This window comes from Nannospalax galili, unplaced genomic scaffold (assembly GCF_000622305.1).
Source record: "Nannospalax galili isolate Female #2095 unplaced genomic scaffold, S.galili_v1.0 scaffold522, whole genome shotgun sequence".
NCBI lineage: Eukaryota > Metazoa > Chordata > Mammalia > Rodentia > Spalacidae > Nannospalax > Nannospalax galili.
Window position 1 is genome coordinate 350,628 of NW_008348874.1, and position 27,949 is coordinate 378,576.

Genomic DNA, 27,949 nt, shown 5'->3' on the forward strand with positions numbered 1-27,949 from the left:
CATAACATAGTTAACCTTAAAGCTGCATTATAAAATATCTCATAAAATATGCCTTACTAACATCGGAATTTTCTAAAATATCATGGTTTCTTTTGATAAATAGCATATTTATAATTAGAAAAATATATGATAATATCTCATGGTCTCATAGATAATGCATTAAACAAATGTGAAAGTTGCCAAGTTACATCCTTAAGAATCAGCAAGCTTATATGAGTGGTGATTGGTTTTTAACACACCATCTATTTCAATTTAACATTTTGGAATCTGTTCTTTGTAAATACAAGTTTCGGGGCTGGATAGATAGCTCAGTGATTAAGAACACTGGTTGTTCTTGCAGAAGACCTGGGTTCGAATCCCAACACCCACATGGCAGCTAACAACTGTCTGTAACTCCAGTCCCAGGGGATCCAATAGACTCTTCTGTCCTCCACAGACATTGCATGATACAAATCCACTTACCTACATGCAGGCAATACATTCATACACATAAAATAAAAAATAATAAATGAAATTTTAAAAAATGTTTAAATAGAAGTTTCTGGCTAAGAAAGTTTATTGTATTCTCCTTAGCATCCCCAGAGTGTCATTTTAACCTCAGGGAAAGACCGCCAACTGGAACCTCTTGTGTTGTCAAATGACTGTTGATCTACTTCATGGGTCAAATAGTCTATGTGTCTGGTTAATCTCAGTTATCAGCTGACAGTGATAATAAGTAGCAAAAGAAATTTATAGACCAAGGGTGACATTTTCCTTTTGTCCCTATTGTTTTGAATATAGTTTTTCATTGTCTTTTGCAGAAGTTCAAAAATTTGAATTATGTCCACTTATCTAAGGATTTTTCATAATTTAGGATTTGACAGTGTTTCCTTCATTATCTGAACTTTATCTCATAAAATAAGTCATTTTTTCATAATGCCATATGGCTCCCTTTTGCTAAATTTATGGTGATCACATTTGGTTTCAAAGAAATGATCTCTTTATCCAAAAATCTACAAGAATCACATATCTTGCTCAATGTTCTGGGTGGAAAAAGGAATGTTCGCCTTGATAATTTGTTCTAGATAAGCATGCCCTTGTGTTTCTTTTAATGTTCAGGATAATCAGAACATGAGGTTTTTTGAAAAAAATATTTTATTTGTTTGTTATTTTAATTATTTGTATGTGTATGAGTGTATTGCCTGCATGTGTGGAAGTGTACCTGTGTCATGCAATGCCCATGGAGGTCAGAAGAAGGTATCAAATCTCCTAGAACTGGAGTTACAGATGGGTGTTAGCTGCCATGTGGGTGCTGGGAATTGAACCTGGGTCCTCTGCAAGAGCAGTCAGTGCTTTTATTTGCCAAGTCATCTCTCCAGCCCCAGAGAATGAGTTTTGAATGAATGCACAAGATAAATGAAGAGGTTAGTTGACCTTTAAATACTTTAAGAAATAAAATGCATAAATAAAAGTGTATGTTTTCTTTATAGTCCAGAAATTGATGTGAAAGAGGAAGATTTTAGGGTCCAAACACAAGAAAAAAAGAGTCTGAAGCATAATAGCATGGAATTGTCTGGTGTATGATAAACTTTAATGTGACCGGAAACATTTTTCATTTAGTTGACCTTTTGTCTAGGGAATGATACATTGCAAAAGGTCACAGAAGATAATGCTAAACCGACTGTAACCTAAGTATATACTTATACTTAAGCATTACACATATCTGTATGCAAAAAAGAATACAGTGCATAGACATGTATTATCCTAAAGGGACTGTACTGAACCCACAACTTAAAATATTTTCCTATATTAAAACCAAAGAGGAAGAAATTGGGAAAAGAAAGGCAACGAAAGTCACCCCTCTGCCCTGTCCTTTGTGTGGATAGCAGAATCACCAAGCGTACTTGCACTCTCAAGTAGTCACATGAGAGATTCAACAGAAATTTCATTATTGACAACCTGTAATTTGTTGTTTCTAGAGCACTCTTACCAAATTTACCAGGTTAATATTCTCTTTTATTTTAATAACCATAGGAAGGTTTCAGTAACAAAGCAAAGCAAAAAAGTTACTCTAGAAGTTTCCACATTCCAGAGTGGATGCTGTTTCTCTCATATTTTATATGCTTTCAAAAACATTAAATCATAAATTAATCTGTGACAATATTGATTTCTGAAAAATCACCTTTTGTTTGAATAAAGGCCTTAGAGAGATATTTTTTAAAGGTTAGTAATTTTAGTATTAATAGTGTTAAGGGATCTATTGAGAAATATCCATATACATTTATAGTAAAATGGCTTGATTTCTACTCAAAATACATATGTTAGATATTTCCTTTGTGGTTAAAATCAGTATTTGTTAACTTTCCAAATTCATGTAATGTGTTCCAAAGATTTTGTAAGTGGAGCAGCATTTTAAAGCATATCATGGAACAAAAATTTCTCCTTTATATTTTAGTTTGCTGCCTCTGGTAATTTGAATGAGAAAGGCCCTCCATAGACTCCAGAATTTGAACACATGGTCCTTAGTTGGTGGCTGTTTCAGGTGACCATAGAATCTTTAGGAAGTATAGCCTTACTGTGGGAAGTAAGGGTGGACTCTAGAGTTCATGGTTTGCCCCACTTCCTATTTGCTCTCTCTGCTTTACATTTCTGGTTGAAGATGTGCTCTCAGTCTCCTGTCCCAGCCATCACACCTACTGCTTGGTGCCGTGCCTCACCACCATGAACGACTCATCACTCTAGTACCATAATCCAACATAAACTCTTCCAAAAGTCACTTTTAGTCATGGTGTTTTATCACAGCAACAGAAAACCCAGGTCCTCTGCAAGAGCAGTGTTCTTAACCGCTGAGCCATCGCTCCAGCCCTTATTTTTACTTTTTGTGTATGAGTGAATTGCTTGCATGTACATAAGTATACCTGTACCATGCAATGCCCATGGAGGTCAGAAGAACGGGTCAGATTCTTCTAGAACTGGAGTTACAGTTGTAAGTCACAATGTGGGAGCTGGGAATTGAACCCAGGTCCTTTGCAAGAGCAGCCAGTGCTCTTAACCGCAAAGCCATCTCTCCAGTCCATGTCCTGTATTCTTAAACTTTCTCAATCAAAACATGTTTTCTATCTCCACAAACCCATGTTTTTTGTATGCTCTCTTCTTGAATATACCTTTTACTGAAAACAGTACTTCTTTATTAATATTTCATGTCATTGAATTCTACATAATTAAGCCAGTTTTATCTCCCAGGATCACCCTTCCTTTAAAATGTTTTCATTATATCTTATTGATTTATTTTGTATCTGTGTGGGGAAGGTATGGCATATGTGTTATATTGCTCCTGTGGAGATGAGAAGGGAATCAGTTCTGTCCTTCTACCATGTGAACCAGAATCAACTCAGGTTCTCAGGCTTGGCGGCAAGCACCTTTAGCCACGGAGCCATCTTTCCAGTCCCTTAATTAATCTTAAATAAATATTTAAAGAGCATATTTTCTGGAATAGTTAACTGAAACAATATTAATAACATTCATGAAAACTAATATTTACTGGGAACTTACTAACATCAAGCATTTTCTTGAACATTTAAAGTCGTCTATTTTTTATAACTTGTAATTTTCCTTTGTATATGAAGATACTTAGTCTTAAAAGCCGTAAGACTCTTGCTTACAAATCGAAACCTGTTTTTCAAAGCCAGCCTACTACATACTGTCCTATGTATTACATTAGCCTTTAGTCTTTTTAATTTTTTTAATATTTTATTTATTTTTATTTTATGTGTATGAGTGTATTGCCTGCATGTAGGTAAGTGCACCTGTGTCATGCAATGCCCACAGAGCTCAGAAGAGGCTGTCGGATCCCCTGGAACTGGAGTTATGGACAGTTGTTAGCTGCCATGTGGGTGCTGAGATTCAAACCCGGGTCTTCTGCAAGAACAGTCAATGTTCTTAACCACTGAGCCATCTCTCCAGCCCCTAGTATTTTTTAAAAAAATAATTTATTGAGAATTTCACACATGCATATAAAGTATTTTAATAAAATCCACGCCCACTCCCTCCGCTCCAACTCCTCCCATATCTCCCCATTACTTTCTCTGACAACTTCATTATGTGTTCTTCTTCATTTATCTATATTTTTAATGAGGCTTTCGGCTGCTCTAACTTTCCCCCCTCTGAAGAGGTAACCATAAAATCTTTTAAGGATTAGATAAAAGCTCCCAAATACTTTTGACATTTTTGGACTTTAGAACAGAGTCCCGAGGACATTGTGAGTTTTAGCCAAGAAGCAGACTACTTTTCTTTAGGGGTCATTTTACCCTAACTGCCTAGCGGCCTGTTCTTATCACACCATACTCTGAAGAGGTTACCAGCTTGCAGATAGTGAATCAGGACACAGATTGCTCTGGCTTCTTCCATGCTGAACAGGGATGCAGGGTGAGGAAACTTGGGTACCCCTTCAGTGGGTCTATCTAAAAGACCCCGAAATTGCATAACTCTTATCTGTAGGGGAAAAAAGAAGTCCTTGACTGGTGAATAGGAGATGTGAAGGAGAAGTAAAGGCAAGAGCAATTAGTATTATAAGTTCTAGACGGAACTAGAAAAAAGTGAGAACAGGGCAATTTTCAAAGGTTTATATGAGAGACCATTGGAATTTCTTGACAAGGGCTTCCAAAAGCATCCCTCTTTTGGATTCCTCCTCATGTTTGCTTTGTCTACCAAGGCTGGAATCTAGAGTGATGGATTCAGGATTTGCTTTCAGGTATTTTGATAGCTGTTGGAGTTAGAATCAGTTTCAGTTCCCTCTCAAAGGCTTCTACATAGGGAGAGAAAACAAGTTTTCCATAATTTTAGAACAATAGTGGGTTGTCTTTTTTAATTAAGGGGTGGGCACTACACTTTTGCAGACCAAGATTTGAAGTCTTACATCTGAGTAGCACTTTTTGATTAGGAACAAAATCATCAATGAGAAATAATTATCTAAATAACGTTTTATATGGACTTAAGCCTAATGTCTGGGAAGTGTAATCCCTCGAACTCTTAAGGAAATATACTGATGACTTTACTCTTTGGTTATACTTTCCTTTTGGGTGTTTAAGACCATACAGTTGGTCCAAATCAATTTATTTTTACACTTAAGGTCATTTAAGGACCTGTTCCTTAGGGGTCACATGGGCCTGGGAGCAGCCCATGGCTCCTTTCTTTTACCAGTTCTGTCTATGTGAAGATAAGTCAAAGGTTCTGCTTGACCATATCTGGCTTCATTTGGAAGCATAGATGAGATGTTTCCTGAATTAACCCTCCTCTTTGTAGACTGGACACTGGTTCAAGTCCATCTCATGGGGTCTTCATGGTCTCCGTGAACAAGAGGACAGGTGACTCACCACAGTTACAGGACATTTTGAAAGATTCCATAGTCTCCTGGAACTTAGTCAACCTTGGAGGGCAAGGGGCAAAAACTGTCCTTTAAGTCCCTCTGAGCAGATTAGGATAGGCCTCATACTATGGCTGTTAAACATCCAATAAGGTTAGTTCCACCAGTCTGGTACTTTTAATTACCATGTGCTATGTAAATAATCCTTGGACAAAAAAACAAATATTCTCAGATAAAACCTGACTAGATATACATTTTGTTCCTTAAACTTGTTGACTAAACTCTAACCTTAGAAATGTTAAGATTATGTGTACATTATTTTTGTCTCATCCTTTATATAACATTACAAACCTATACAGATCTTCATCACTTGCTTGGGCTTTCTCATTTTTTCCTGTCTTTTTTGGAAAATGTCTCCATTCCCATATCCTTTTAGCATCATCTACATTCTTCTTTTCTTTTTCTTTTTCTTTTTTTTTTTTTTTTAATAATTATGAGACATAATAGCATTAACAAACAAATTTTCCATCTATTGTGAGAATTCTTTTCCTGGGGATACTAAGCAATGCTTATTCCCTTTAAGGTTCAAGTGTCATGCTGATGAATGATTAACATTTTACTGGGAAACCAATGAATTTACTGAGCTTACTTACCAAGATAACTGAGGGGTTGCTGAGGTGTATGTTTGACCTGAGGGTATGCATACTGAAAAGCCTTTACCCAGTATGGGTCATGCGTTCTCTTCCTAGCCTTCCCCAGACTATATATTTATCCCTCCCCAAAGCCAGAAGACCAGGTGTGAATAGGGCCAAGTTACCTACAGTTGGCTGGGAAGAGTGCCTGGATACTCCAGTGAGGGTCCAATGACCCTGCTTGGCCCTCCTTTAATGAATGAGCACAGCCATCAACAAGGCCAATTGTGTCGATATTTAATGATCACGTTCAGCTGAAGTCCTGATGATGGTAGCTATTTCATGCAGAAGAGATGGATGTACAGTATCATCTTATTAAAAGGACGTGGGATTTAAACGGATTTGGTGCTATGATCCACATATGAGGTAGAGGATATGTTGTTTGTTTTTCTGAGTCTGTTACTTCACTTAGTATAACAGTTTCTAGATCCATCCCTTTACCTGAAAATTTCATTATTTCATCTTTATTGCTGAATAGAACTCCATTGTGTAAATATACCACATTTTTATTAACCACTCATCAGTTGAGGGACACTTAGGTTGCTTCCATCTCTTAGCTATTGTGAAAAGAGCAGCAATAAACATGGTTGTACAAGTGTCTCTATAATAGGATGAGTCCTTTGAGTGTATGCCAAGGAGTGGTATAACCGGGTCGTATGATAGGCTCATTTTTAGTTTTTTAAGAGTTTGCCACACTGTTTTCCATAGGGATTGCACAAGTTTGCAATCCCACCAGCAGTGAATGAGTGTTCCCCTTTCTCCATATCCTCACCAGTATTGGTATTATTTGTTCTCTTTATCCTAGCCAGTTTCATTGTTATAAGGTGATATGTTAGGGTTATTTTAATTTGCATTTCCCTAATTACTAACAAAGTTGAGGACTTTTTGAGATGTTTCTTAGCCATCTTTATTTCTTCCTTTGAGAACTCTCTGTTTAAATCTTTAGCCCATATTTTAATTGGGTGATTTGGTTTCTTGATTCTTTGTTTTTTGAGTTCTTTACATATTCTGAATGATAAACCACTATCGAATGTGTCACTGGTGAAGATTTTTTCCCATTCTGTGCATTTTCTTTTCAATTTTTGATAGTTTCTTTTCCTGTACAGAAGCTTTTTAGTTTAATGAGGTCCCACTTCCTGGTTGCTGACCTTAATTCCTGAGCAACTGCTCTCAGATTTAGAAAATCCTTTCCTACACCTATATCTTGTAAGTTACTGCCAGTATTTTCTTCTAATAGTTTCAGGGTTTCCAGTTTCACAATGAGGTCTTTGATCCATTTGGAGTTGACTTTTGTGCAAGGTGAAAGATAAGGATCTAGTTTCATTCTTCTACAGGTGTAGATCCAGTATGTTGAAGATGCTGTCTTTCCTCCATTGTGTGTTCTTGGCAAACTGCCAAATATCCAGTAGCTGAAATTGCATGTACTCGGGTTTGGGTACTTGGGTTTGGACAATAATGTTCCATTGATCTATGTGTCTATTTTTATGCCAGTACCATGCTGTTTTTCTGACTATAGATCTGCAGTATATTTTGAGATCTCATATAGTAATCCCCCCAGCGTTGCTCTTTGTGCTCAGGGTTGCTTTGGCTATCCAGGGTCTTTTATGCTTCCATATGAATTTAAGGTTTCTTTTTTTTTAAATTCTGTGAAGTACGACATTTGAATTTTGATTGGGATTGCTTTGAATCTATATATTGCATATGGTAGGATGGTCATTTTCAGAATATTAATTCTTCCAATCTATGAGCATGGGAGGGCCTTCTATCTTCTGATGTCTTCCTCAATCTCTTTCTTTAAATATTTAATATTTTTATTGTAGAGATCTTTGGTGTCTCTGTTCATATTTATTCCAAGATAGTTCTTTTTTCCCCACATTCTTTCTCCAGTTGCTTGTTTTTGGTATATAGACAGGCTACTGATTTTTGTTGATTGATTTCATAACCTGCCAGTATACTGAAAGTGTTAATTAGTTCTAGGAGTTTTCTGGCAGAACTTTTGGGATCTCTTAGGTATAATATATCATCTGCAAAAAAGTGATAGTTTGACCTCTTCTTTTCCAACTAATATTCATTTAATTTCCTTCTCCCATCTTATTGGTCTAGCAAGAGTTTCAAGCACTATATTGAAAAGGAGTAGAGATAGTGGACATCCTTGTCTGGTTCCTGATTTTAATGGGAATGCTTCCAGTTTTTTTCCATTTAGAATGATGTTTTCTGTGGGTTTGTTGTATATGGCTGTAATTATGTTGAGGTATGTTCCCTCCAGTCCAATTCCCTCTAGGACTTTGAACAAAAATGCCTGCTGAATTTTGTCAAAAGCCTTTTTTTGCATCTATTGAGATGACGATGTGGTTTTTGTCTTTGGGTCCATTTATGTGATTAATGATGTTTATTTACTTGTGTATGTTGAACCATCCCTGCATCTCTGCCTACTTGATCATGGTGAATGATCTTTTTGATGTATATATGTATTTGGTTTACAAGAATTTTGTTGAGAAATTTTGCATCTATTTTCAAAAGAAGGATATGGTTCTATAGTTTTCTTTTTTGTTTATGTCTTTACCCAGTTTGGGTATAAGAGTGATGCTGGCATTGTAGAAGTAATTTGGGAGTTCTCCCTCTGTTTCTATCATTTTGAATAATTTAAGTAGTATTGGTTGGAGGTCTTCTTTAAATTTCTGGTAGAATTCTGCTGCAAATCCACCTGGGCCTGGGCTTTTTCTAGTTGGGAGACTTTGTATTACTGTTTCAATTTCCTTATATATTATGGGTCTGTCTGTTTGAACTGTTGATCTCTTTTTGGTTTAACTTTGGTGATTTCTGTGATTATAGGCATCCATCCATTTCTTTTAGATTTTCAAATTTAATAGAGCATAGGCTATTAAAATATACCTTTATAATGGTCTGGATCTTTTGGGTGTCTGTGGTGATGTTTCCCCTTTCATCTCTGATTTTGTTGATTTGCATTTTCTCTTTCTTTATTTTGGTTAATTTGACTCAGCGTCTGTTTATCTTGTTTAGCTTTTCAAAGAACCACCTCTTAGATTCATTGATTCTTTGTTCTATTTTCTTTGTTTCTAATTCATTGTTTTCTGCTTTGATTTCTGTTATTTCTTCTCTTCTGCAGGGTTTGGATTTCACTTGTTCTTGCCTTTCCAGCATCTTGAGTTGCAGTGTTAGGTCATGTATTTCAGTGCATTCTAATTTTTTAATGTAGGCAATTAGAAGTATAAACATTCCTCTTAGGACCTCTTTTAAAGTGTCCCAGAGGTTGTGTTGTGTTGTATTATCATTTTTGTTGAATTCCAGGAATTTTTATTTCTTTCTCGATTTCTCCTTTGACCCACTCATTGTTTAGGAATGTGTTGTTTAATCTCCATGAGTTCATGTAGTGACTAGGGCTTTGTCCAGTGTTGATTTGGGGCTTTATTGCATTGTGGTCCAATAGAATGCAAGGAACTATTTCTATTTTTTTTTTTCAAATTTGTTAAGGTCTGTTTTGTGGCCCAGTATGTGTTCAATTTTTGAAAAAGTTTCATGGAGTGCTGAGTAGAATGTGTACTCTTTGGTGTTTGGGTGGAATATTCGTACGATGTTTGATAGGTCCATTTGATGTATGGTATCAGTTAATTAGATGTTTGTCTTTTTATCCTTTGTCCAGTTGACCTGTCTAATAGAGACACTGGTGTATTGCAACCCCTACTATTACTGAGTTGGGGTTAATCTGTGTCTTGAAATCCTGTAGCATTGTTTTTATGAATTTGGGTGCACCAAAGTTTGGTGCATATATGTCAAGGATTGTAATGTCTTCTTAGTTAATTGTTCCTTTGATTAGCATTAAGTGACCCTCCTTATCTCTTCTGATTAGTTTTACTTTGAAGTCTATTTTGTCAGATATTAGAATTGCAACCCTGATTTTTTCTTAAGGCCATTTTCTTGGAATATTCTTTTCTATTCTTTCACCTTAAGACAGTGACTGTCCTTGAAGTTGAGATGGGTTTCTTGAAGACAATAAAGAGATAGATTTGGCTTCTTAATCTGTTCACTTAGCCTGTGCCTTTTGACTGGGGAGTTCAGTCAATTGATATTAAATGTTATTGTTGAAATAACATTGATATATTGATTGCTGTCACTTTGATTGCTGTGTTGTGTTCACTGTCTAATTTTGTGTTTCCTCAATTATACCTTTATTGATTTATTTTCATTTCCCCTGGGGTATAGTTGTTTCTCTTTCTGCTGTCTATATTGCTTCAAGTATTCTTTGAAGGGCTGGTTTTCTGGACTTGCATTCTTTCAGGCTTTTCATGTCATGGAAGATTTTTCTTTCCCTCTCAACTATAATAGACATGATTGTTGGGTAACATATTCTGTGCTGGCATCGATTGTTATGTAGAACTGGAAATACTTTGGTCCAGGCTCTTCTGGCTTTCATAGTTTGATAAGTCAGCTGTAATTCTGATGGGTTTTCCTTTCTATGTGACTTGTTGTTTTTCTTTTGCTGCTTTCAGTATTCTCTCTTTGTTCTGTACATTTAGTGTTTTACTGTGATAGGTCATGGGGAGTCTCTTTTCTGATCCAGTCTAGTTGGCATTCTATATGCTTCCTGTATTTGGATGGAGATATCTTTCCTTAATTTTGGGAAATTCTCATCTATAATCCTGTTTAAGATCTGGTCAATATCATTAACCTGAAATTCTTCTCCTTCCTCTATTCCTATGATCCACAGACTTGCCTTTTCATGATATCCCACATCTCTTGCATTTTCTACCCCTGTGCTTTTTTTTTTTTGTTATTTTTCCATAATCTTTGCTTGAGTGGTCCAATTCTTCAACTTTATCATCCAGTGTTGATATTCTAGTTTCCATTTCATTCATTCTAGTGGTGAGGCTTTCCCTCGTTGTTTCAAGTTGGCTTATTGAGTATTTCACTTCCTCTTCATTTCTGCCTGAGTTTTCTTCAATGTTTCTATCTCTGTGGTGAATTAATTCAGAAGTTTATCCCTTTCTTCTTTTAGTTCTTTGATTTGTTTGTTCATGTGTTCTTTAAATTCGTTGAATTCCTTGATCATGTATATGACTGTTCTTTTAAGTTCAGCGTCCTTGATTTTCTCTAGGGGTTCTCCTTATAGAACTCTTCTATAGGACTAGTGGATTTTGGTGGGGATATAGTGCTTTGGCTTTCCATTTTATTATTCTTTCTTTGTGATTTTGGCATGTAAATTTCTTTTGTTGTTTATGATTCTGATATGAGAATTAAGTTGAAGTATGATTCTGTTTGTATTATCAGAGAGCCTAGGTCCTTTCTTTATGTAAAGCTCGTTGGTACAAGTTTCAGGTTCTCTAATGTTTTATTTTGGCTTCAGATCAGTTATTATCTGATGGCTTCAGATCAGCTATTCTGGAGTACCTGCAGAAGCCCAAGTCAGGTTACATTCAGGTACATTCACGCTTTGTTTTAAGGTTTGGCCCCCACCATATTGGGGCAGGATCTAAATGCTCTCACACAGGCCACTGCGTTCTTACCCCCTATGCCAGAGGAAGGCCAGAATCTGGCACTCTCTGGCAGTCTCTACACTAGTCTTATATAAGTTTTAAACTGAAAATTTTTTTTCTAATGAAGCAATTGTATCCATATAGTCATTATAGGAGAATATTGAATTTTATATCTGTTAAGAATTTTATCTGAATTTTATTTTATATTTTTTTAATATTTTCTTCTACTGAGAACTGTATACTCAGATCCATATCCAATTTTGCTTGGGACCCCCACAAAATGGCAGCATTTCTGCCTTATTTTTTATTTGTAAATTAAACTAGTTCAGTATTTTTTGGTTACTAATATAACCATAATTAATTGTATAAATTCATGAATTAGAAGAAAAATATTTTTCTTCTGTCATTCATTTCAACAATGTACTTCAATTTAACCAAATTTAATTTATTTTAAATTTGATAATGAATCTCAATTTCTTTTGTTCCTATGTTTCTCAATAATGATTTTGATTGATTGTTTCTTTTGAGACAATCCCTCCAGAGTGGCACATTTGTTACTGCTGAAGCACCCACGTTGACATAAGTAGTCGTTCATAGTTTACATTAGGATTCAGGTGGTTATAATCTATGGGTTTGAGCAAATTTCATAACGATAGGAATCTGTCATTCTGTGTTCTGCTATCACAGTGTATTTTCTCTACCCCACAGTCTGTGCTCTGCCCATGTTTGTGTCTCATTCTCTGCCCTAGACAACTGCTAACCTTTTCATTGTCTCCCTAATTCTGCCCTTTCGGAAATGTATGCAACTGGAATTCTGCAACCCACATCTTTTCACATTGACCTTTAAGAACTTAAAAACATGTACTTAAATTTCCTCCATGGCTTTTAAAGGCTTGATATCTTATCTTTTTAATCACTGAATATTGTTCTACTGTCTAGATATACTTTAGTCTGTTAAACATTCATTTGATGAAGAACATCTTGTTGCTTCCTACTTCAACTTGTAGCATTTATGAATAAAACTGATATAAATATCCGTGTGCAAGGTTTTGTGCAGACATAAGTATTTAACTCTGTACCAACTTTTGAGGCATCAATCACAACTGCTCTGAATTCAGGTGTGAGCAATGCTTTCATATATGGTAAATACTGTTTTATTCTACATGTCCTCTGGCTCTTACAATCTTTCCTCTACCTTTTCTGAGATGATAATTGAGCCTTGTGGAGAAGAGATTAATGTAGCTGTCCTATTCAGAGGTGAGTACTCCACAGTCTCCCCTTCTCTGCGTGTTGACCAGTTGTGGGTCAGTATACTAATCACTATTTACTATAAAAAAGATCTGATGAGAGTTGGGAAATACACTAATCTGTGGGTATAAGGAGTAGAACTAAGATGGCAGTTTATTATTATGTCCACTTAGCTAAGTATTGATATCAGAGTCTTTCTCTAATGCCAGCCACAGATTTTGGCTCAATTAGCCATACTAAACATTGTATCCATCCAGAAAGTGATTGGTTACTCTCATATAATTTATCTCACTATTGTACCAATGGGCACATCTTGCTAGGCTAGTCTTTAGTGTAGTTTGAGGGTTCACAGCTGGGTAAGACTGTTAATTATTTTTCTCCCCCAGTAGTATACAAAGCACATTCCAGCACTATGAAAGCTATACAGCAGGGATGAAGCTTCCCAGTTGGTACCAGCTTCATTTCTCCATGTCCTACGACCCAAGTATGTGGTTTCTTCAATAATGCAGTTGTATCAACAATTTCTGTGGGTAGTCAACAGTGTGACAATAGCCTGTAGAATGGGTTGGTGGTCCATGGGACCCCACAGATCTACAACTCAAGAAGAGGTAACCCACAACTGGTTTTGGGCTTTTTACTTGATATGTTGTCTGGGGAGGCATCCCATACCCACATCTCCATTTCAACTCTTTTTATGTAAGTGTATGTATGGATTTAGGAAGTGTTTACAGTGCTGTTTCACTATGGCATTTCCAGTGTTGGTTATCCCTCCCCATAGCCACTCCTCAACCTTGCCATATTTCTTAATTACAAAAGGCTCTAAACCCTCAGGTTGTATCAATGTGTCAGGATATACTTTCCAATTTTTTTGTGATGACTCTGTTTTGACTTTTTAAAAAAAGAATATTTTATTTATTATTTTTTTTAATGTGTATGTGTCTATTGCCTGCATGTAGGTAAGTGCACCCATGTCGTGAAATGCCTGCGGAGGACAGAAGAGTCTGTCAGATCCCCTGGAACTGGAGTTATGGACAGTTGCTACCTGCCATGTGGGTGTTGGGATTCGAATCTGTGTCTTTTGCAAGAACAGTCAGTGTTCTTAACCACTGAGCCATCTTTCCAGCCCTCTATTTTGACTTTTAAAAAATTGTGACTTTCTGTGTGTGCATATGTGCACATATATATGCAGGTACATGCACCTGTATGTGCACAGCGGCCAGAAGAGTCCTCAGAGCAGGAGTTCCAGGCATTTGTGAACCAGCTGGCTTGTTTCACAGGTGCTGGGATCCCAACTCTGGTCCTAGTAATTGCACAGCAAGCAGTCTTAACTATTAGGCTATCTCTCCAGCCTCTCTAATGTGTTATTTTACTTTAACATGTCCATCACAGAAGCCTGATTTTGTTTAGACATATCATCCCATTATTCTTTCTTTTGTTGTTGACACATTTTAATCATATTATATAATTAAAAATGTAAGACGTATAAAGACATGTCATCAGTATAAAGATGACAACCAAGAATCCCAGCAAAAATCTTGCTTTGCTTTCTAATGTTCAAACAGCTTTTATTTTTTATTTTCAAAATAGCACATGCCTTTCTGGTTTCAGTATCACTGAAATAGTTTAAAACCTAAGCTTTTCTTTGTTTTGGTTTGAATTTATAAGGCAATATGAATCATTTTAATATTTGATCAGGAATGTTAAATTAGGTTTGTTATACTTCCAATCTGTGTGTTTATATAGGTCTGTGTTTTGATTATACAACTAAAAGCTACAAAAATTTTCATCAAAAGTTGAAATTTGTAGCTGGATTACAAGACTCTTAATTTAAAGCTACACCAAATTGAAGTATAAATGGAATTCATGGAATTCAAGTAGAAAAAATTCTATTTTGGCCACATTCCTTAAAATTGATTTATACACATGACTTAATGGGTATGCTAGGTAGAAAATTCTATGCTTTAAAATCATCTGTTTCCCCAAAGGGCAAAATTTTAGTATAGTTTAGAATCACTGAATCCATAATATATGAGTACCAGAATCAAATTTAACCACAGGCTGAGAATAAGTGAAGATCAAGTAGACGCATGAATGACAAACAAGAAATGATTTGCCTCCTGTGAAGTAATCTGTAGAAGATGTGTAATGTCTTTCTCCAAAATAAGAGAATTTAATTTGTGCGCCTTTGTCACAGGTATTTTAGGTTAAACCGTCAGCTGCAATGTGTTTATAGGAGAAAAGCGCTTTGGAATTTATGCTAACTTCTCAGCTTTATATCAGTATTTACACTCTGAAAGATTCTCAACTCAATGCTTTTCAGACTGTGTCCTACAGAGAAACTAAATACCCTGATTTGAAGTCACTTATCTGTGTGGCAACAGCAAATCTCTGAAGAGCTGCTTTATGTCAAATACCTTTAATAACCTTGTTTTTAAATAAATAAATAAATATTTTGAACCTTACATTTTCCAAAAGGAATCTTCTGAAATACAAGCCCTGGGTTGGCTTAGATCTGGTGCCTGGGTCTACCATTTCTGTTTCTATTTGATAGATAAAGTAGCCTATGGATGAATCCAGTTGATCAGGAGAAAGCACCAGGACACAGATAAAACTCCATCAGAATAGAGTTTATTAGCAAAGGAACACATGGGACAGATTCTCTTCCCAGGAGGGAAAATGTCAGCCTGGCGAAGTGGGCTGGGGTCTTTTTATAGGTGGGGGGCTTCTGGGGGGTGCAGAAGGTGGGAAGATATATTTTTTTAAAAGTTAGGCAAGGGGAAGCTGGAGAGTGGAACCTTTAAAACCTGCCCTCTTTAGAAATCAAAGGGGAAGCCTGCTGTGTTCGCTAAACTGTGGAGAAAAGTCTGCTTCTCTTGACTTCAAAGACCAGGGTGCTTATCACCTAGGTTCCCTTTTCTTAGGGGCTCTGTTGGTGAGGGGGCAGGGCTATCTGAACCTTAACACTATTCATTTGAAAATGTCTCAATTGTGTTCTTGGCAATTTTACCTTATTGCTCTGTACCCAGCCCTTATATGAAGCTATAAGGGTAGGAGTGGTAGAAATGGAAATCTTAAATCTCCATTCTCAATTAAGAGAAAATTCCATAGAGCAGAGTTACAGCCTCCCTTACTTTTCTCCGGATTTCTATTTGAAGGCTATTTTTTTTTTTTTTTCCTTTGGAAGATACCTTAGTCCTATCTTTATTTATAGTGTAATTGATTAAACAGTGAAGTAATACAGCCATATATTTGCTAAATTGTTTCTTTACCTGGGTCCTGCATGACAATAATAGGGTGAAATGAAGATGGTTTTTCACATGCAAAGATCAAATGGGCATTCTTTATTTCTATAGGCAAAAATACAATACCAAAGTCAGTATTAAATTCTAGGCTCCTGCACTCGTTTTTATTACGTCTTGTCCGTCATAACTCAAGCTCTATATTGAACAGCTGGGATAATCCTGAACAGGCATTTCTTTTTGTGTCGCAGCCACAGTGAGATCACTGAAATGCTGGTATATGCTGAAAAGATCTGTTCAAACTCTTCAGTGTTCTTCTCCCTCAGTCTTTGTGGGAGAATGCGAATGTATCTAAAATTGAGCAACTTCCAGCACGCAGTTCTTTGCCTCCTGTTACTGTGCCGGTAATTTAGACTATTTCTTTGCCCTCTTTCCCAGTGTGCAGCATTAAAATATGGGTATTTTATAAGGCAACATTGACATATTCTTCTGCATTGGCGCATTGGTATCAAACTGCCAGTGCTTTCAGACCTCTGCTCTGTTAATCTTTCAGAGAGCTGCTCGAGATCTCTAAGTCAGTGCTGATGCTGAAATAACACATACTGCTTATTTGATAATATTTTTCGAAATGATTCAATAAATATTTACAAAGCATTCACTTTTTTTTTTTTTGCCTTTTTGAGACAGGGTCTCCCTGTAGCCCCAGCTGTCCTGGAATCACTGTGTAGACCAGGCTGACCTTGAGCTCACAGAGATCCGCCTGCCTCTGCCTCATGAGTGCTGGGATTAAAGGCATGTGCCACCACGCCCGGTTAAGATTCACTATTTTTAATACATGTAATATAGTGCGGGTTCCTGTCAGTACTTTGAAGAAAAAACAGCTGTTCCGTCATTCAAAAGGTTTATTCAACATAATCAATGTAAGTATATTGTGTTTAAAGGGATAGATAAAATAGATAATGCTTTTATAAGCATTTCAAGACCTAGAGTAACTGAATAAGCACAGACTTACAGAATCATTTTATTGGCGAAGTGAGAAGGAAATGTAGAATACTATTTTGAAACTGGTACTTTTGCTGCCATCCTGGCCATGGCAGAGCTGCACAGAAGTAACTTGTCTCACACAAGGAGAATATTTATTCACTGCTTCTGCCATTGTTAATTAAGTTCTAATACTTGATTGCAGTACTTCCAGTACTACCTCCCAATACTTTACACAGGCATAGGTTAAAAGGGCTGCTAGATTTTTCTTTGATCATTTTTTGTTTCTAGAAATAGAGATGCAACCACTGGAGCAAGGTGACAATAATAACTTTGAGTTACAGACTCAGGAGAGTGAATCATGACTTCCTTACGTTCCTTGGGACTTTCCTTTAAGTCTGTGTTTTTGGGATTCACCTTTTCCATAGGGTGATTTTTACCCATGAAGTAGCTTTCCTCATTCAAATATATTCTGGTTAAATTGACCCTATCAAGTTCTAGCTATTCAAACACATGCCTGAGTCCTAAGACACCTAAGCATGGACTCAAGCTAATACACTTCCCACTCTTTTATTTTAATGCTCACGTGATACCACCCCATTTTAATTTCCATTGTATATTCAATGGTCCCTTTATCTAGCTATGTATCTATATATCTATCTGTCTAACCTGGAAACAATAACCACATCAACTTTGAAGAGCCTTAGTAATACACATACCCACCCATACAGTTTTCCTAAATCAAAATGCTTCGGGTTTCTTTCATTATGTATTTTTAATATCTAACACATACTGCTTACTTTATAACAATTTTCAAGATGATTCAATAAATATTTAGAAAGGATTCACTATTTTTAACATATTATGTGTATAGTGTGTGTTCCTGTCAGTGCTTTGAATAAAAACAGTTGTTCATTCAAAAGATTTATTCAACATAATCAATGCAAATATATTATGTTTAAAGGGGTAGATCAAATAGATAATGCTTTCATAAGCATTTCAAGACCTAGGGCAACTGAATAGGCACACACAGAATCGTAATAGTCATTTCATTGATGAAGTGATAAAGAGATCAAGAAGAATTTGAGTGATAATAAAAGTTATTTTAAAGGGAATTTACATTGATTTGAAGGACACTTTACTTCATATACAATATCTTTGTAAAATTCAAGAAAACTGTAACACACATCTTTACAATTTCAGAAGACATATCCTTAGAGCAGTATTATTCCTCTACAGTTAAAAATAAAAATATTGAAAATCTTGGAATGAAAATAGAAGGAACTCTTTTGCAAGCCAAAGGAAACTTGGAACTTTAGTACTTATTTAACTATGAAAGAGTCAATGTGTGTTGTAATGAAGAGAAAACTGATTTTACCACATTCCCATTGTGAAGATCTTACAGCTACTTATTTCATAATTAGGGAGACCATATATTAAAAATGATTTCTTCAGGCATCAGTGTGTACAAGCAAATGTTTAGTTTCTGTTAAATTAACACTTCATGAAAAGATCAAAGTAAAAGTTTCAACAAATACTTTTTTATGTTATATTTGAAAAGGGGAAAAAAATGAAGACCAGACTGCAGTTACTCTATTGCATAACAGTTAAGTCTCTCAGTTCTCATTTTCTTTTCTTTTGTTGAGCTCTCTGTCACTGGAAACTCTTAAACCAATTTCAAGTGCTACACCTGAATAAACATGTTATAAAAGTGTTTATGTATTGAAGTGGGTCAGTTCAAGGTATGGTATTTGGCTGGAACTTCTAATTTCTCTTTTTACAGTAAAAAGGCTGCCAGAAGGAGGAAGTCTGAGCTGAATTAATACATTTGCTACAGTGGAAGTAAAATGGAAACTGCTCTAACCACAAATCAAATGGCTTCCTTCATTTATGCCAATGATAAAATTTTTCTAAGAAATATATACTCTCTGGCATAGGGCCACTGTAAGTTTGCATTTGAAAGAGAACCCTGTACGCTTATTTGTTTAAGGTTTACTGCTTGGGTTATTTGTAAGTCCTTTTCCTGGTAGGACTTAGAGTAAAGAGTCCTGTGAGGTAGATGTCCATTTTAATTCTTGTTATAGACAACATTCTCCACTATGTAGAAGAATAATCAATGAAGACACTTATGTTGCCTGGATTTGTGCAACCTTTCTTTTAAAAAGCATTACCACATGTAAAGGAGCTCTGTCGCTCACAACAGCTGCAAAATCTCTTACAACGCAGTCTCATTTTCTGATAGTGCAAAGTCTCTCTGTACAATACATGTATACACAAAACTGTTTATGCTGCCTAAATAAATTTCATTAAGAACAAGGGTTTATTTACTGAAATGCCGTTGATACCATTTTAGGGAGCTGTATTCCTTTTCTTTCCTTTAAGATTAGTTGGGTCTTTTAATGGACTGAGGTTGTGCCACAGTCTTTACTGAATAAATGTTTCAAGACAACATACATATTTCTCAGGGGCAGCCAGAGTCAGTCATGCACTTTTTTCAAACCATGTTACATATTACCTTAGGATTGGTAACTTCATATCTGGAGTACTAACTTTGTATAAGTCTCAGTAATTTTCAACTAAATTTATAACTCAAAGTTAAAAAGATTGCCCTTTTTGTGTGATTTCCATGGAGCCAGATTATCAATCAATGGTTTTCTTTGTATATATAGGTATATAATATATACTTATATATTAGATGCATTATTTATTTGCATATAATATAGACATAATTTAAGTGACAATTATTTTAAATTAGAAGAGCATAAGAAAAGTGAATTATTAAAAAGGGAGAATTAGTGTTACCTAACTCCTAGAATGTTTGTAGAATCAATAAATAATTTAGAAAGACTACCCAGAAAATGGTACACACAGTAAAGGTTCCAAACATATTTAGTATGATTATAAATATTTTTGCTTCCTCATGAGTAAGGTCCTTTAATCAACATCAACTTCTAGTACCCAGGACACCTAGTCTTGCAACACACCCTGGTTTCTCTGTCTGTCTCTATTCTTTCTGTTGTATGTCTACACATTAATGAGGGTTAGATGAAGTATGGGTTAACTGAGAAGTAAAGATGAGTAAATTTTTCTCTTGAGAGACTCCAGGCTTGGTTTGACTCTTCTAAAATCTTCTCAGTTAATATTCTGTATGCGAAAATCCAGAGAGACAAGAATTTAGAAATTTCCATGTTTGTTTCAAAATATTTCATAATCAGAACGAAGGGAGTTTAAAACAAACTTGCATCCCTAGGAAGGGTCTCCCAGACTGACTTGTAAAGAATGGTAAGTAGAGCAAACAGCTTTATAAAGTTTACTGAGGCTGCCAGAAGTAAAGGAGAAAGATTGTCAGTATCCAGTGTTTAGCACTGGAAAGACTGACTCAAGCTGGAGAAAGCACATATACCCTTGTATCACTTAGAGGAAAACTATGGGGTATTTAATGCAGAACGGCCCATAGTTGACTTTGGTGTTACTAATCCACATTACAGTCATACTTGAATAAACAACTTGACTCTTGACTTTAGTTTTAAGAGGGCACCTGAATTTGGAGGGCACCCTCTCCTCTAGATGTCTCTCTCCTGGAACTGTGTTCCTGAGCCTTTCTTCACCCATACTTTTCTTCAAAACCATTTCTCCAGCTTCAATGGGAGAGCTACAAGCTTGGATCCACCCTTATTAGACAATCTTACCCTTTCACCCCTTGGCCTACAACATCTCATATACACAGTTCTTCTCAATCCGCACTGTTTTCAGTGAGCATTGGAATATTAATGCTGTGCTGCATTCAGTCCTTTGATTTACTAATTTGATCACACCCCAGGGAAAGTTGGGGCTCCCAGGGATCAAGGTCAGGTGCCAAGGTCACAAGAGCGTATGGCTCAGTGAGCTTGTTTACATTATAAACAGTAGATTTTTGGTTGCAAGGTTAGGTAAAAGTCATTAGTCTAGATTCTGTTCATACTGTAAAAGGCACTTTTACAGTTGACTTTGGAATTGCTATTTCATGTGGATATTTCCAGGCTGATGGATAAGCAAGCCTTTCTGTTACTATATTCTTGACTTTACTGCTGAGAAAGCACCAATGAATGAGAAGAGCCAGGTATACTGGCTTTATATTGGTATACAGTGATGCAATTTAGCCAAAGGATGTGGTAGAATAGAGGCAATTAAATAAATATGCGTAGGTATTTGTCTGTAATTGTAAACATCAAGGTTCTTAAGAAGCTTGGCCTGTAAGGAAAACATAATAATACTTAAAAGTTTCTCCTTGTTTAAAGTATCTCAGAATTCACTCACATCAGATAAACTTTTTCTCTTTTTCAAAAATCAAATGCTTGTGTATTATGTTCTAGGACGCAGTATCAACATAAAATCTGCTGGTCTTGTGGGACGACACGGTGCTCAGTCAAAGCAGCCGTTCATGGTGGCCTTCTTCAAGGCTAGTGAGGTACTTCTTCGATCTGTGAGAGCAGTCAACAAACGGAAAAACCAAAACCGAAATAAATCCAGCTCTCATCAGGATGCCTCAAGGATGTCTAGTGCTGGAGGTAAGATAAAATGAGAGGGGCAGTTATGCTCAGTGAGTTACAGGGTCATACGTTGCAAATAAAGTTGTTACAATAAATTTACCCTCTGCATATACTTCATTTGGTCTATTAAATCATCCAGTGATATTTCTAGCAGCCTCAGAATAGTTTATCAGTGATTCACTCAATAATTCATTTTAAAATAACCATGATTTCCCTTCTTATGTTGAAAGATTACATTCAAATTAAAATTAAGCTGGCAGTAATAAAGTTATGAAATAGCTAAAAACAGAGTCTAGCCAAAACTAAATGGCACATCTTTCTGGTTAAGTTCCCTAGGGGATGCTCAACCAGGTGAATCAGCATAAAACTATTTCTTTATTATTTACATGTAAATCATGTAACTAAAATGATTTTTAAAAAAATAGGAGCAGAGTAGAGTGTATGAGAATTAAGGTAATGCTTTCTATTTCTATTAATTCTCTGGAGGGCTGTATCTGGACTGTCCAATCACATGAATACATAAACTTGGAAAAATGCTATGAACACACTGCTGATATGAATATTTTTAAATTTAGTATCATCTTGTTTGGAAAAGAAAATAAAATTTTTTTCTGGTCAAAAAGTTGATAAATGCCAGGATCCAAGATGGCTTCCACCTTACTCTTTACACCAAGAAGGACCTTGCTTAGTCCAGACTACATGTGTTTTATGTGAAGCAAAATTAGATAAAATTGATGTTTACATTAATAAAAGAAATTATTTTTATCATAGAATATCTCAGCTTAGTACACAAATGCTTGTTTACTTGCATGTGTGTGGGTCTGTGTTAACAGTCATTATAGTCACAGGACTTTGCTAGACACAATGGATGATCTGATACATAAAACAGTCATGACCTCACTAGCAGTATCGCAGCAGGGTGGAATTCTAATTTCAAATACTCTTTGCTCTTATTCTCAAAATCTTCATTTTTCTGAAGTTACTTGAAAATAACAAATGCTCCAGCATCTGAAATTCTCAGAAAGTGGAATTTATTGTACGGCACCCTCCTAAAGTGTAAGTGTCAGGTGAAAGAAGTCTTCTTGGTATATGTACCAACAGAAGCAGGAGGGAAGCATTCTATGTGGTGTTACATTATGTTAAATTAAATGCTATTTATAAAATGAAGCTCTCACATAATTTCCCATTGAAGGATTTCCCCCCCACTGGAAAGTAAAATATGATATTAATGCTATATTACAAACCTAGTAAATAGCTTCACAAAATATTTAGCTTGGCAAAAAGTTGTAATTTCTTAATATGAAGATGAAGGGAAATAACCTTCTAAGGCCTTTCTACCTTACAAATACTAGCCTGTTAAAGCTGTATTTCTTTCTCTTCATATAGAAAATTTCTGAATTTTTTTGAAATGTCATTAATTTAATGTAGCACCTTTAAGAAAAGGGCTTTCTGAACACTGAATAGAATAGTACATTTTTTTGAGGAAATTACAAAGGAAAAAAGTCATATACTCATTCTTAGAACATGTAATTATTCTGGCAGAAAGTTCTGGCAACTAGAATCATCAAAGTCCTTTTCCTTGTTGGCTAACTCTTTATCATCTTTTCTTGACTTCAAAGTAGCAAATGCACTTCTATAACCACAGTTGCATAAAACACGTGCAACGAAAATCATGAAACTTTTCAACAATTTTCCAATGCATTTAAGAGTACATGCTTATTCTAAAACATGTCAATATTTCCTTTTGAAAAGTGGGCTATTGGAACCATTTCTGTAAAATATATGGTAGGTAGTAGTTTTAAAGCTAGCTCATGTTTTAATAATAAGAAGAAAGAAAGTGGCTGGTTTATGTCTATGACAACTAAACTTTCAATAGGTAATAACCATGAAGACTGCAAAAGACTCATAAGATTTAGACTTAAAGACAGGCTGAAAGTAAGGAGATGCTAATATAAACAGAACACTTGGTACTTGGGAGGTTTGAAATGTCAGTGCAAATTTGAAGTTATCCAAATATAAATGATAACCACCGTAATGGTATCAGATTTTTATAATAAATGAAGTCTCCCTGACTAATACGCTGTGGAGGCAGGATTAAGAAAATGTGATCATAGAGGTTTGTTAGATTGCTTTTTTTTTTTTTGGTCTTTTTGAGACAGGATCTCCCTATAATCCCAGCTAGCCTGGAACTCACTATGTAGACCAGGCTGTCCTTAAACTCACGGAGACCTAGCTGCCTCTGCCTCACAAACACTGAGATTAAAGGTGTGCGCCACCATGCCTGACTAGATTGCAGTTTTTTATGTACAATCTCTAATTTATTTAATATTGGAAGTCTGAAAGAGCACAGAACATAGAAGTAAAATCCTGGTTGGGTCATTCTGACTATTTTACTCCATTGTGTCCTATTTTAAAGAGTACTATAGGAGATATGATGATGCAGTAGTGTAATCCCATATTTCAAGAGGCTAAGGCTGGAGAACTCATAATTCCAAGCCAACCTGGATACCTAAGGATGGTGTAGGAAGAAAGAGAGAGGGGAGGGAGAGTTGGGACTATAGAGAGACCCTGTCTTAAAACTAAACCAAGAAGAAGAAGGAGAAGGAGAAAGAGAAGGAGAAGGAAAGAAGGAGAAAGAGAAGGAGAAGGAAGGAAGGAGGGAGGGAAGAAGAGAGAAAGAAAGAAAAAAGAAAGAAAGAAAGGAAGAAGAAAGAAAGAAAGAAAGAAAGAAAGAAAGAAAGAAAGAAAGAAAGACCCTTAATAGTCTGTGAATCATTCAAGATTTTGGAAACCAACATAGTGTACAGCACTCATCAAAGAAACTTCTTTTTGTAACAGATGGAGGTTACTGCAGAGTTGCACATCTGGTCAGGCGTAGAGAACATAAACCTGGGTGATGCTCGGTCCTAGGCAATACATCTGCAGTCGAATTCCTAAAATCAAGGCTCATGGAACATAGTGGAATAAGGGGTAGTGAGAGGGCTAATGCAACCCTCAACTCTCACCAGTGAGACTTCCATGTACATTAGAGTGTGATAGACACAGAAGGCCTCAACTGGCCAAGCTTTGGAGAAAAAAAGAGACTGTAAGAGTGTAGGATGGGACTGCTATATGGAACCTCACCCACCACAGCTCAGGAATCACTGAGGCAGAGGAGGTAGAAAGATTGTAAGAACCATGGCTGGTTCATAAACATATGAGGTGGAAGCTTCCAGGCCAATGGAGGCTTGCTCATGTGTGCCTGTGGCAGTGGTGAGATCCAACTTGGGACCCATGTCAGCTCAATTAAACAAGGGCTCAAAGGGGAGGTGAGAAATAGGTGGCCAGTCAGCACTAGATCAAGAATGATTTGAGACTGATTGCTGCTAGGTGAGGGAGAGTATGACTTACATAGGACCACCAGATGGCCTGACTAGACTCCAGTGCACACATTTACACTGAAGGACATTGGGATACAAACCCCTGAATGAATAGGACTCATGTATAGCAGAGTGCATAGGGTTCAGTGGGGGGGGGGGTATGGATAGGGGAGGGGATATGAATGTGAGTGGGAAGTGTTATATGAAATTTTAAAAGCTCAATAATAAAAAAAAAAAGATTTAGGAACCCTTTCCCTCATGTTTACTCTGGCACATCTACTTGGTCTTTAACCAGTGCTCGTTATTTTTGCATTTTATTATATACTCTCTATGTCTTCTCTCATTTCATACTGGCTACATACCCCTTACTAGTTGCATAATTTTGCACGTGGTATGAGACATTTCTCTGAGAAAAAGTAGGCATTTCCAGAAACGGAAGGATGGAATTCCTCACCCATGTGCTTAGGTTATGGGACCATCTAGCTCTGTTAAATGACTGAGATACACAAGCATTCTGAGCTGATAGAAATTTTTGTAGGAAATTACCAATGTGACACTCTTTAGGAGTAAGACTTAAGGACAGAAATGTAAAAGGAGATGATGGGACTCAAAGACACCAGAAGAGGACACTAAGGAAATGTGAAGTAATCAAGAATGCAGAAGGTTTCCAGTCATCTATTTAAATGAGAATACCGAAGTGGGTGCAGTAATGAGTCCACATGAACGTAACAGGGCAGGAAAGAAATGAAATCATGAAAGTCAGTAAAATTTCTTCATGGACACTAAGTGAATGTTGATCCTACTAACCCAGTTAGTGAGCATGAAAACAGACTGAGCCAGAAGCAGAAACAGTGAGTAGGAGATATTTCAAGTTTTATAGCATATTGAAACAAAAGCTTGTAGATAAATTTTTCACCAATGACTTCTAGGGTGGAGATGTCCTTTGTATTGTTAGCATGGATGGTCAGCTAAACACAGTTTAAGAAACATACCATGTAGCTATTATTTTATTAGCTTCTGTTTTGGGTTACAAATTTATATCTAGACAAGCACAGATCTCTCTCCACAAACAAATAGCATCCACGCCAACTAAAGAAGCAATATCATTTTTCACCTCCCCCATCAAAAATGAAGCTCAAGGACATATCACATTCATTTCATTGATAGTCTATTTCCACCATAACTGCCTTTAAACCTCCTTAACCCATATTCATCGTTTTCAGTTTCTGTGAATAAACTAAAATTTTCTGTCCTAATTCTCTAGTTGCTCACTTCCTTTTCTTCGTTTTCCTTTGGAAGTTAACAAAAGACAACTAACATCTATTTTGCTTCAAAATAACAGCTTTTCATCATAGTTGGTTCACTTTTAAATTATGTTTAGGATATCTCTATATGTTTCTGTATAGATATATGTACCTATCATTTGTTTATATTATCAACTATATGGATCATCTGTCTTTATCATCTACCTATCATACATCCTACAGAAGCTGGCACTGTATTTGAAAATTATATATATATTATATATATATGTATATGAAGGTTTAGGGTTTAAGTTTGTTGTTTCCTTTATAGATAGGTTAACCTATGTCCCTTTGGTTTTCAATAATTAATGTTCAGAAAATTGAAAGTTTATATAGATCTCAGGATTTTCAACACTTTTTACTGCCCTAAATTTTACTGTGTTGTCAATGTCTTTTCCTAAATTAAAATATTATTTTTAATTTTATTGAATTTTTTGTATATTTCATACAGAACATCTCAAATAATCTTAATCATCTTTATACCCCCATCCCCAATGGAACCCTCCTCTCCCTCTCCCCCTACTGGAGCCCGTAGACTCTGTCATCCCTGTTAAGGCCGACTGGGTTGTCAGTGTCCCCAGCTCTTCCCCAGTGCAAGTCGATCCATTGAGTATTGTCAGCCTATCTGTCTTCTTTAGGAAGACCAAATCTTCTTCATCTAGCCGCAAACAGTTGCCAACTTTCCTTCAGATAAGATTGAAGTCTGCTGTTCATTTTCTCAGCTCTATATTGGGTTCCTGTCTGCCAAAGTTTGCGTGGAACTTGTGCATGCTGGCACCATTGCCATAGAATCATATCAGCAGTTAGCCAGGAGCTTGAGAATATTACCAAGTACCACAATTGGTCAAACACAGACATTGTTAATGGATTGCCCAGGCCTAAGTGACACATCCACAATGCAACCTCTACATCTAAGACTCATGGAACATAGAACAGGGATAAAGAAGAAGACATTAATGAATCTCTCAGTTCTGAATAATGAAGTTCCTTCATGCAGCAGAGGGCCAGAAACACAAATAGTCACAAATGGTGAAAGTGTGGAGATAAACAGTCTGCTGAATGATGGACAGGACTCCTTTATCAAACTTCATCCACCCAAGGCTCAAGGACCATCGTGAAAGAGGGGGCAAAAAAATAGTAAGAGCCAGGGAGGAGGTGCAGGACCATATGGAAATAGATTGTTATTTTAAATAACATTTAAAGAATAAATCTATATTATTTGTAGAAATTGGCCATAAAATTTGCATGAATACTTAATATTTTCAATATTTTGCATTATTTTATTAATGCTGTTACCATTACAAGATAAATCAGAGAAATAGCATATTTATAACACCTGCATTGCAGTTTAAGTGGGCTAGCAAATTTTTTTCCATGTTAACTATGGCTTTAGAATGAGTTAGTAAATTTTAGCATGACTTCATTTTTTGACGGGTTCATCAAAAGAATTATATCCATTTCATTTAATCTCCTAAGGACTGCCAGTTGATATTTTTAAAGATACAGACATCATTTCCTTTCCCGTCCTCCCACAGTTTAACTTGCAAATCATTGATAGTAAACTCACTGCAGACTTTGCTGGTTTAGGTAAATTTACTTAATTCAAATACCCATTAATTTTTATTTCTGACAGAATAAGCATATGGGCTTAACCCTCTATGAAATCAGACATATAGAAGCAGGTTTCATTAAAAGTTTCATTGTTCATTACCTTTATGTGATATTATATATATATATATATCTTTCTCCTCATAAACCTATATT

At 36.1% G+C, this 27,949-nt stretch overlaps 1 protein-coding gene across 1 annotated transcript in view; it reads left to right on the forward strand.

Annotated features, from left to right (window-relative positions):
* Bmp5 (bone morphogenetic protein 5) overlaps window positions 1-27,949 on the forward strand; it is a 150,487-nt gene that overhangs the window by 96,230 nt on the left and 26,308 nt on the right. The window contains exon 4 of the mRNA XM_008846120.2: window positions 21,346-21,540. Coding sequence (XP_008844342.1) covers window positions 21,346-21,540 — 195 coding nt within the window. The remainder of the gene's footprint in view (window positions 1-21,345; window positions 21,541-27,949) is intronic.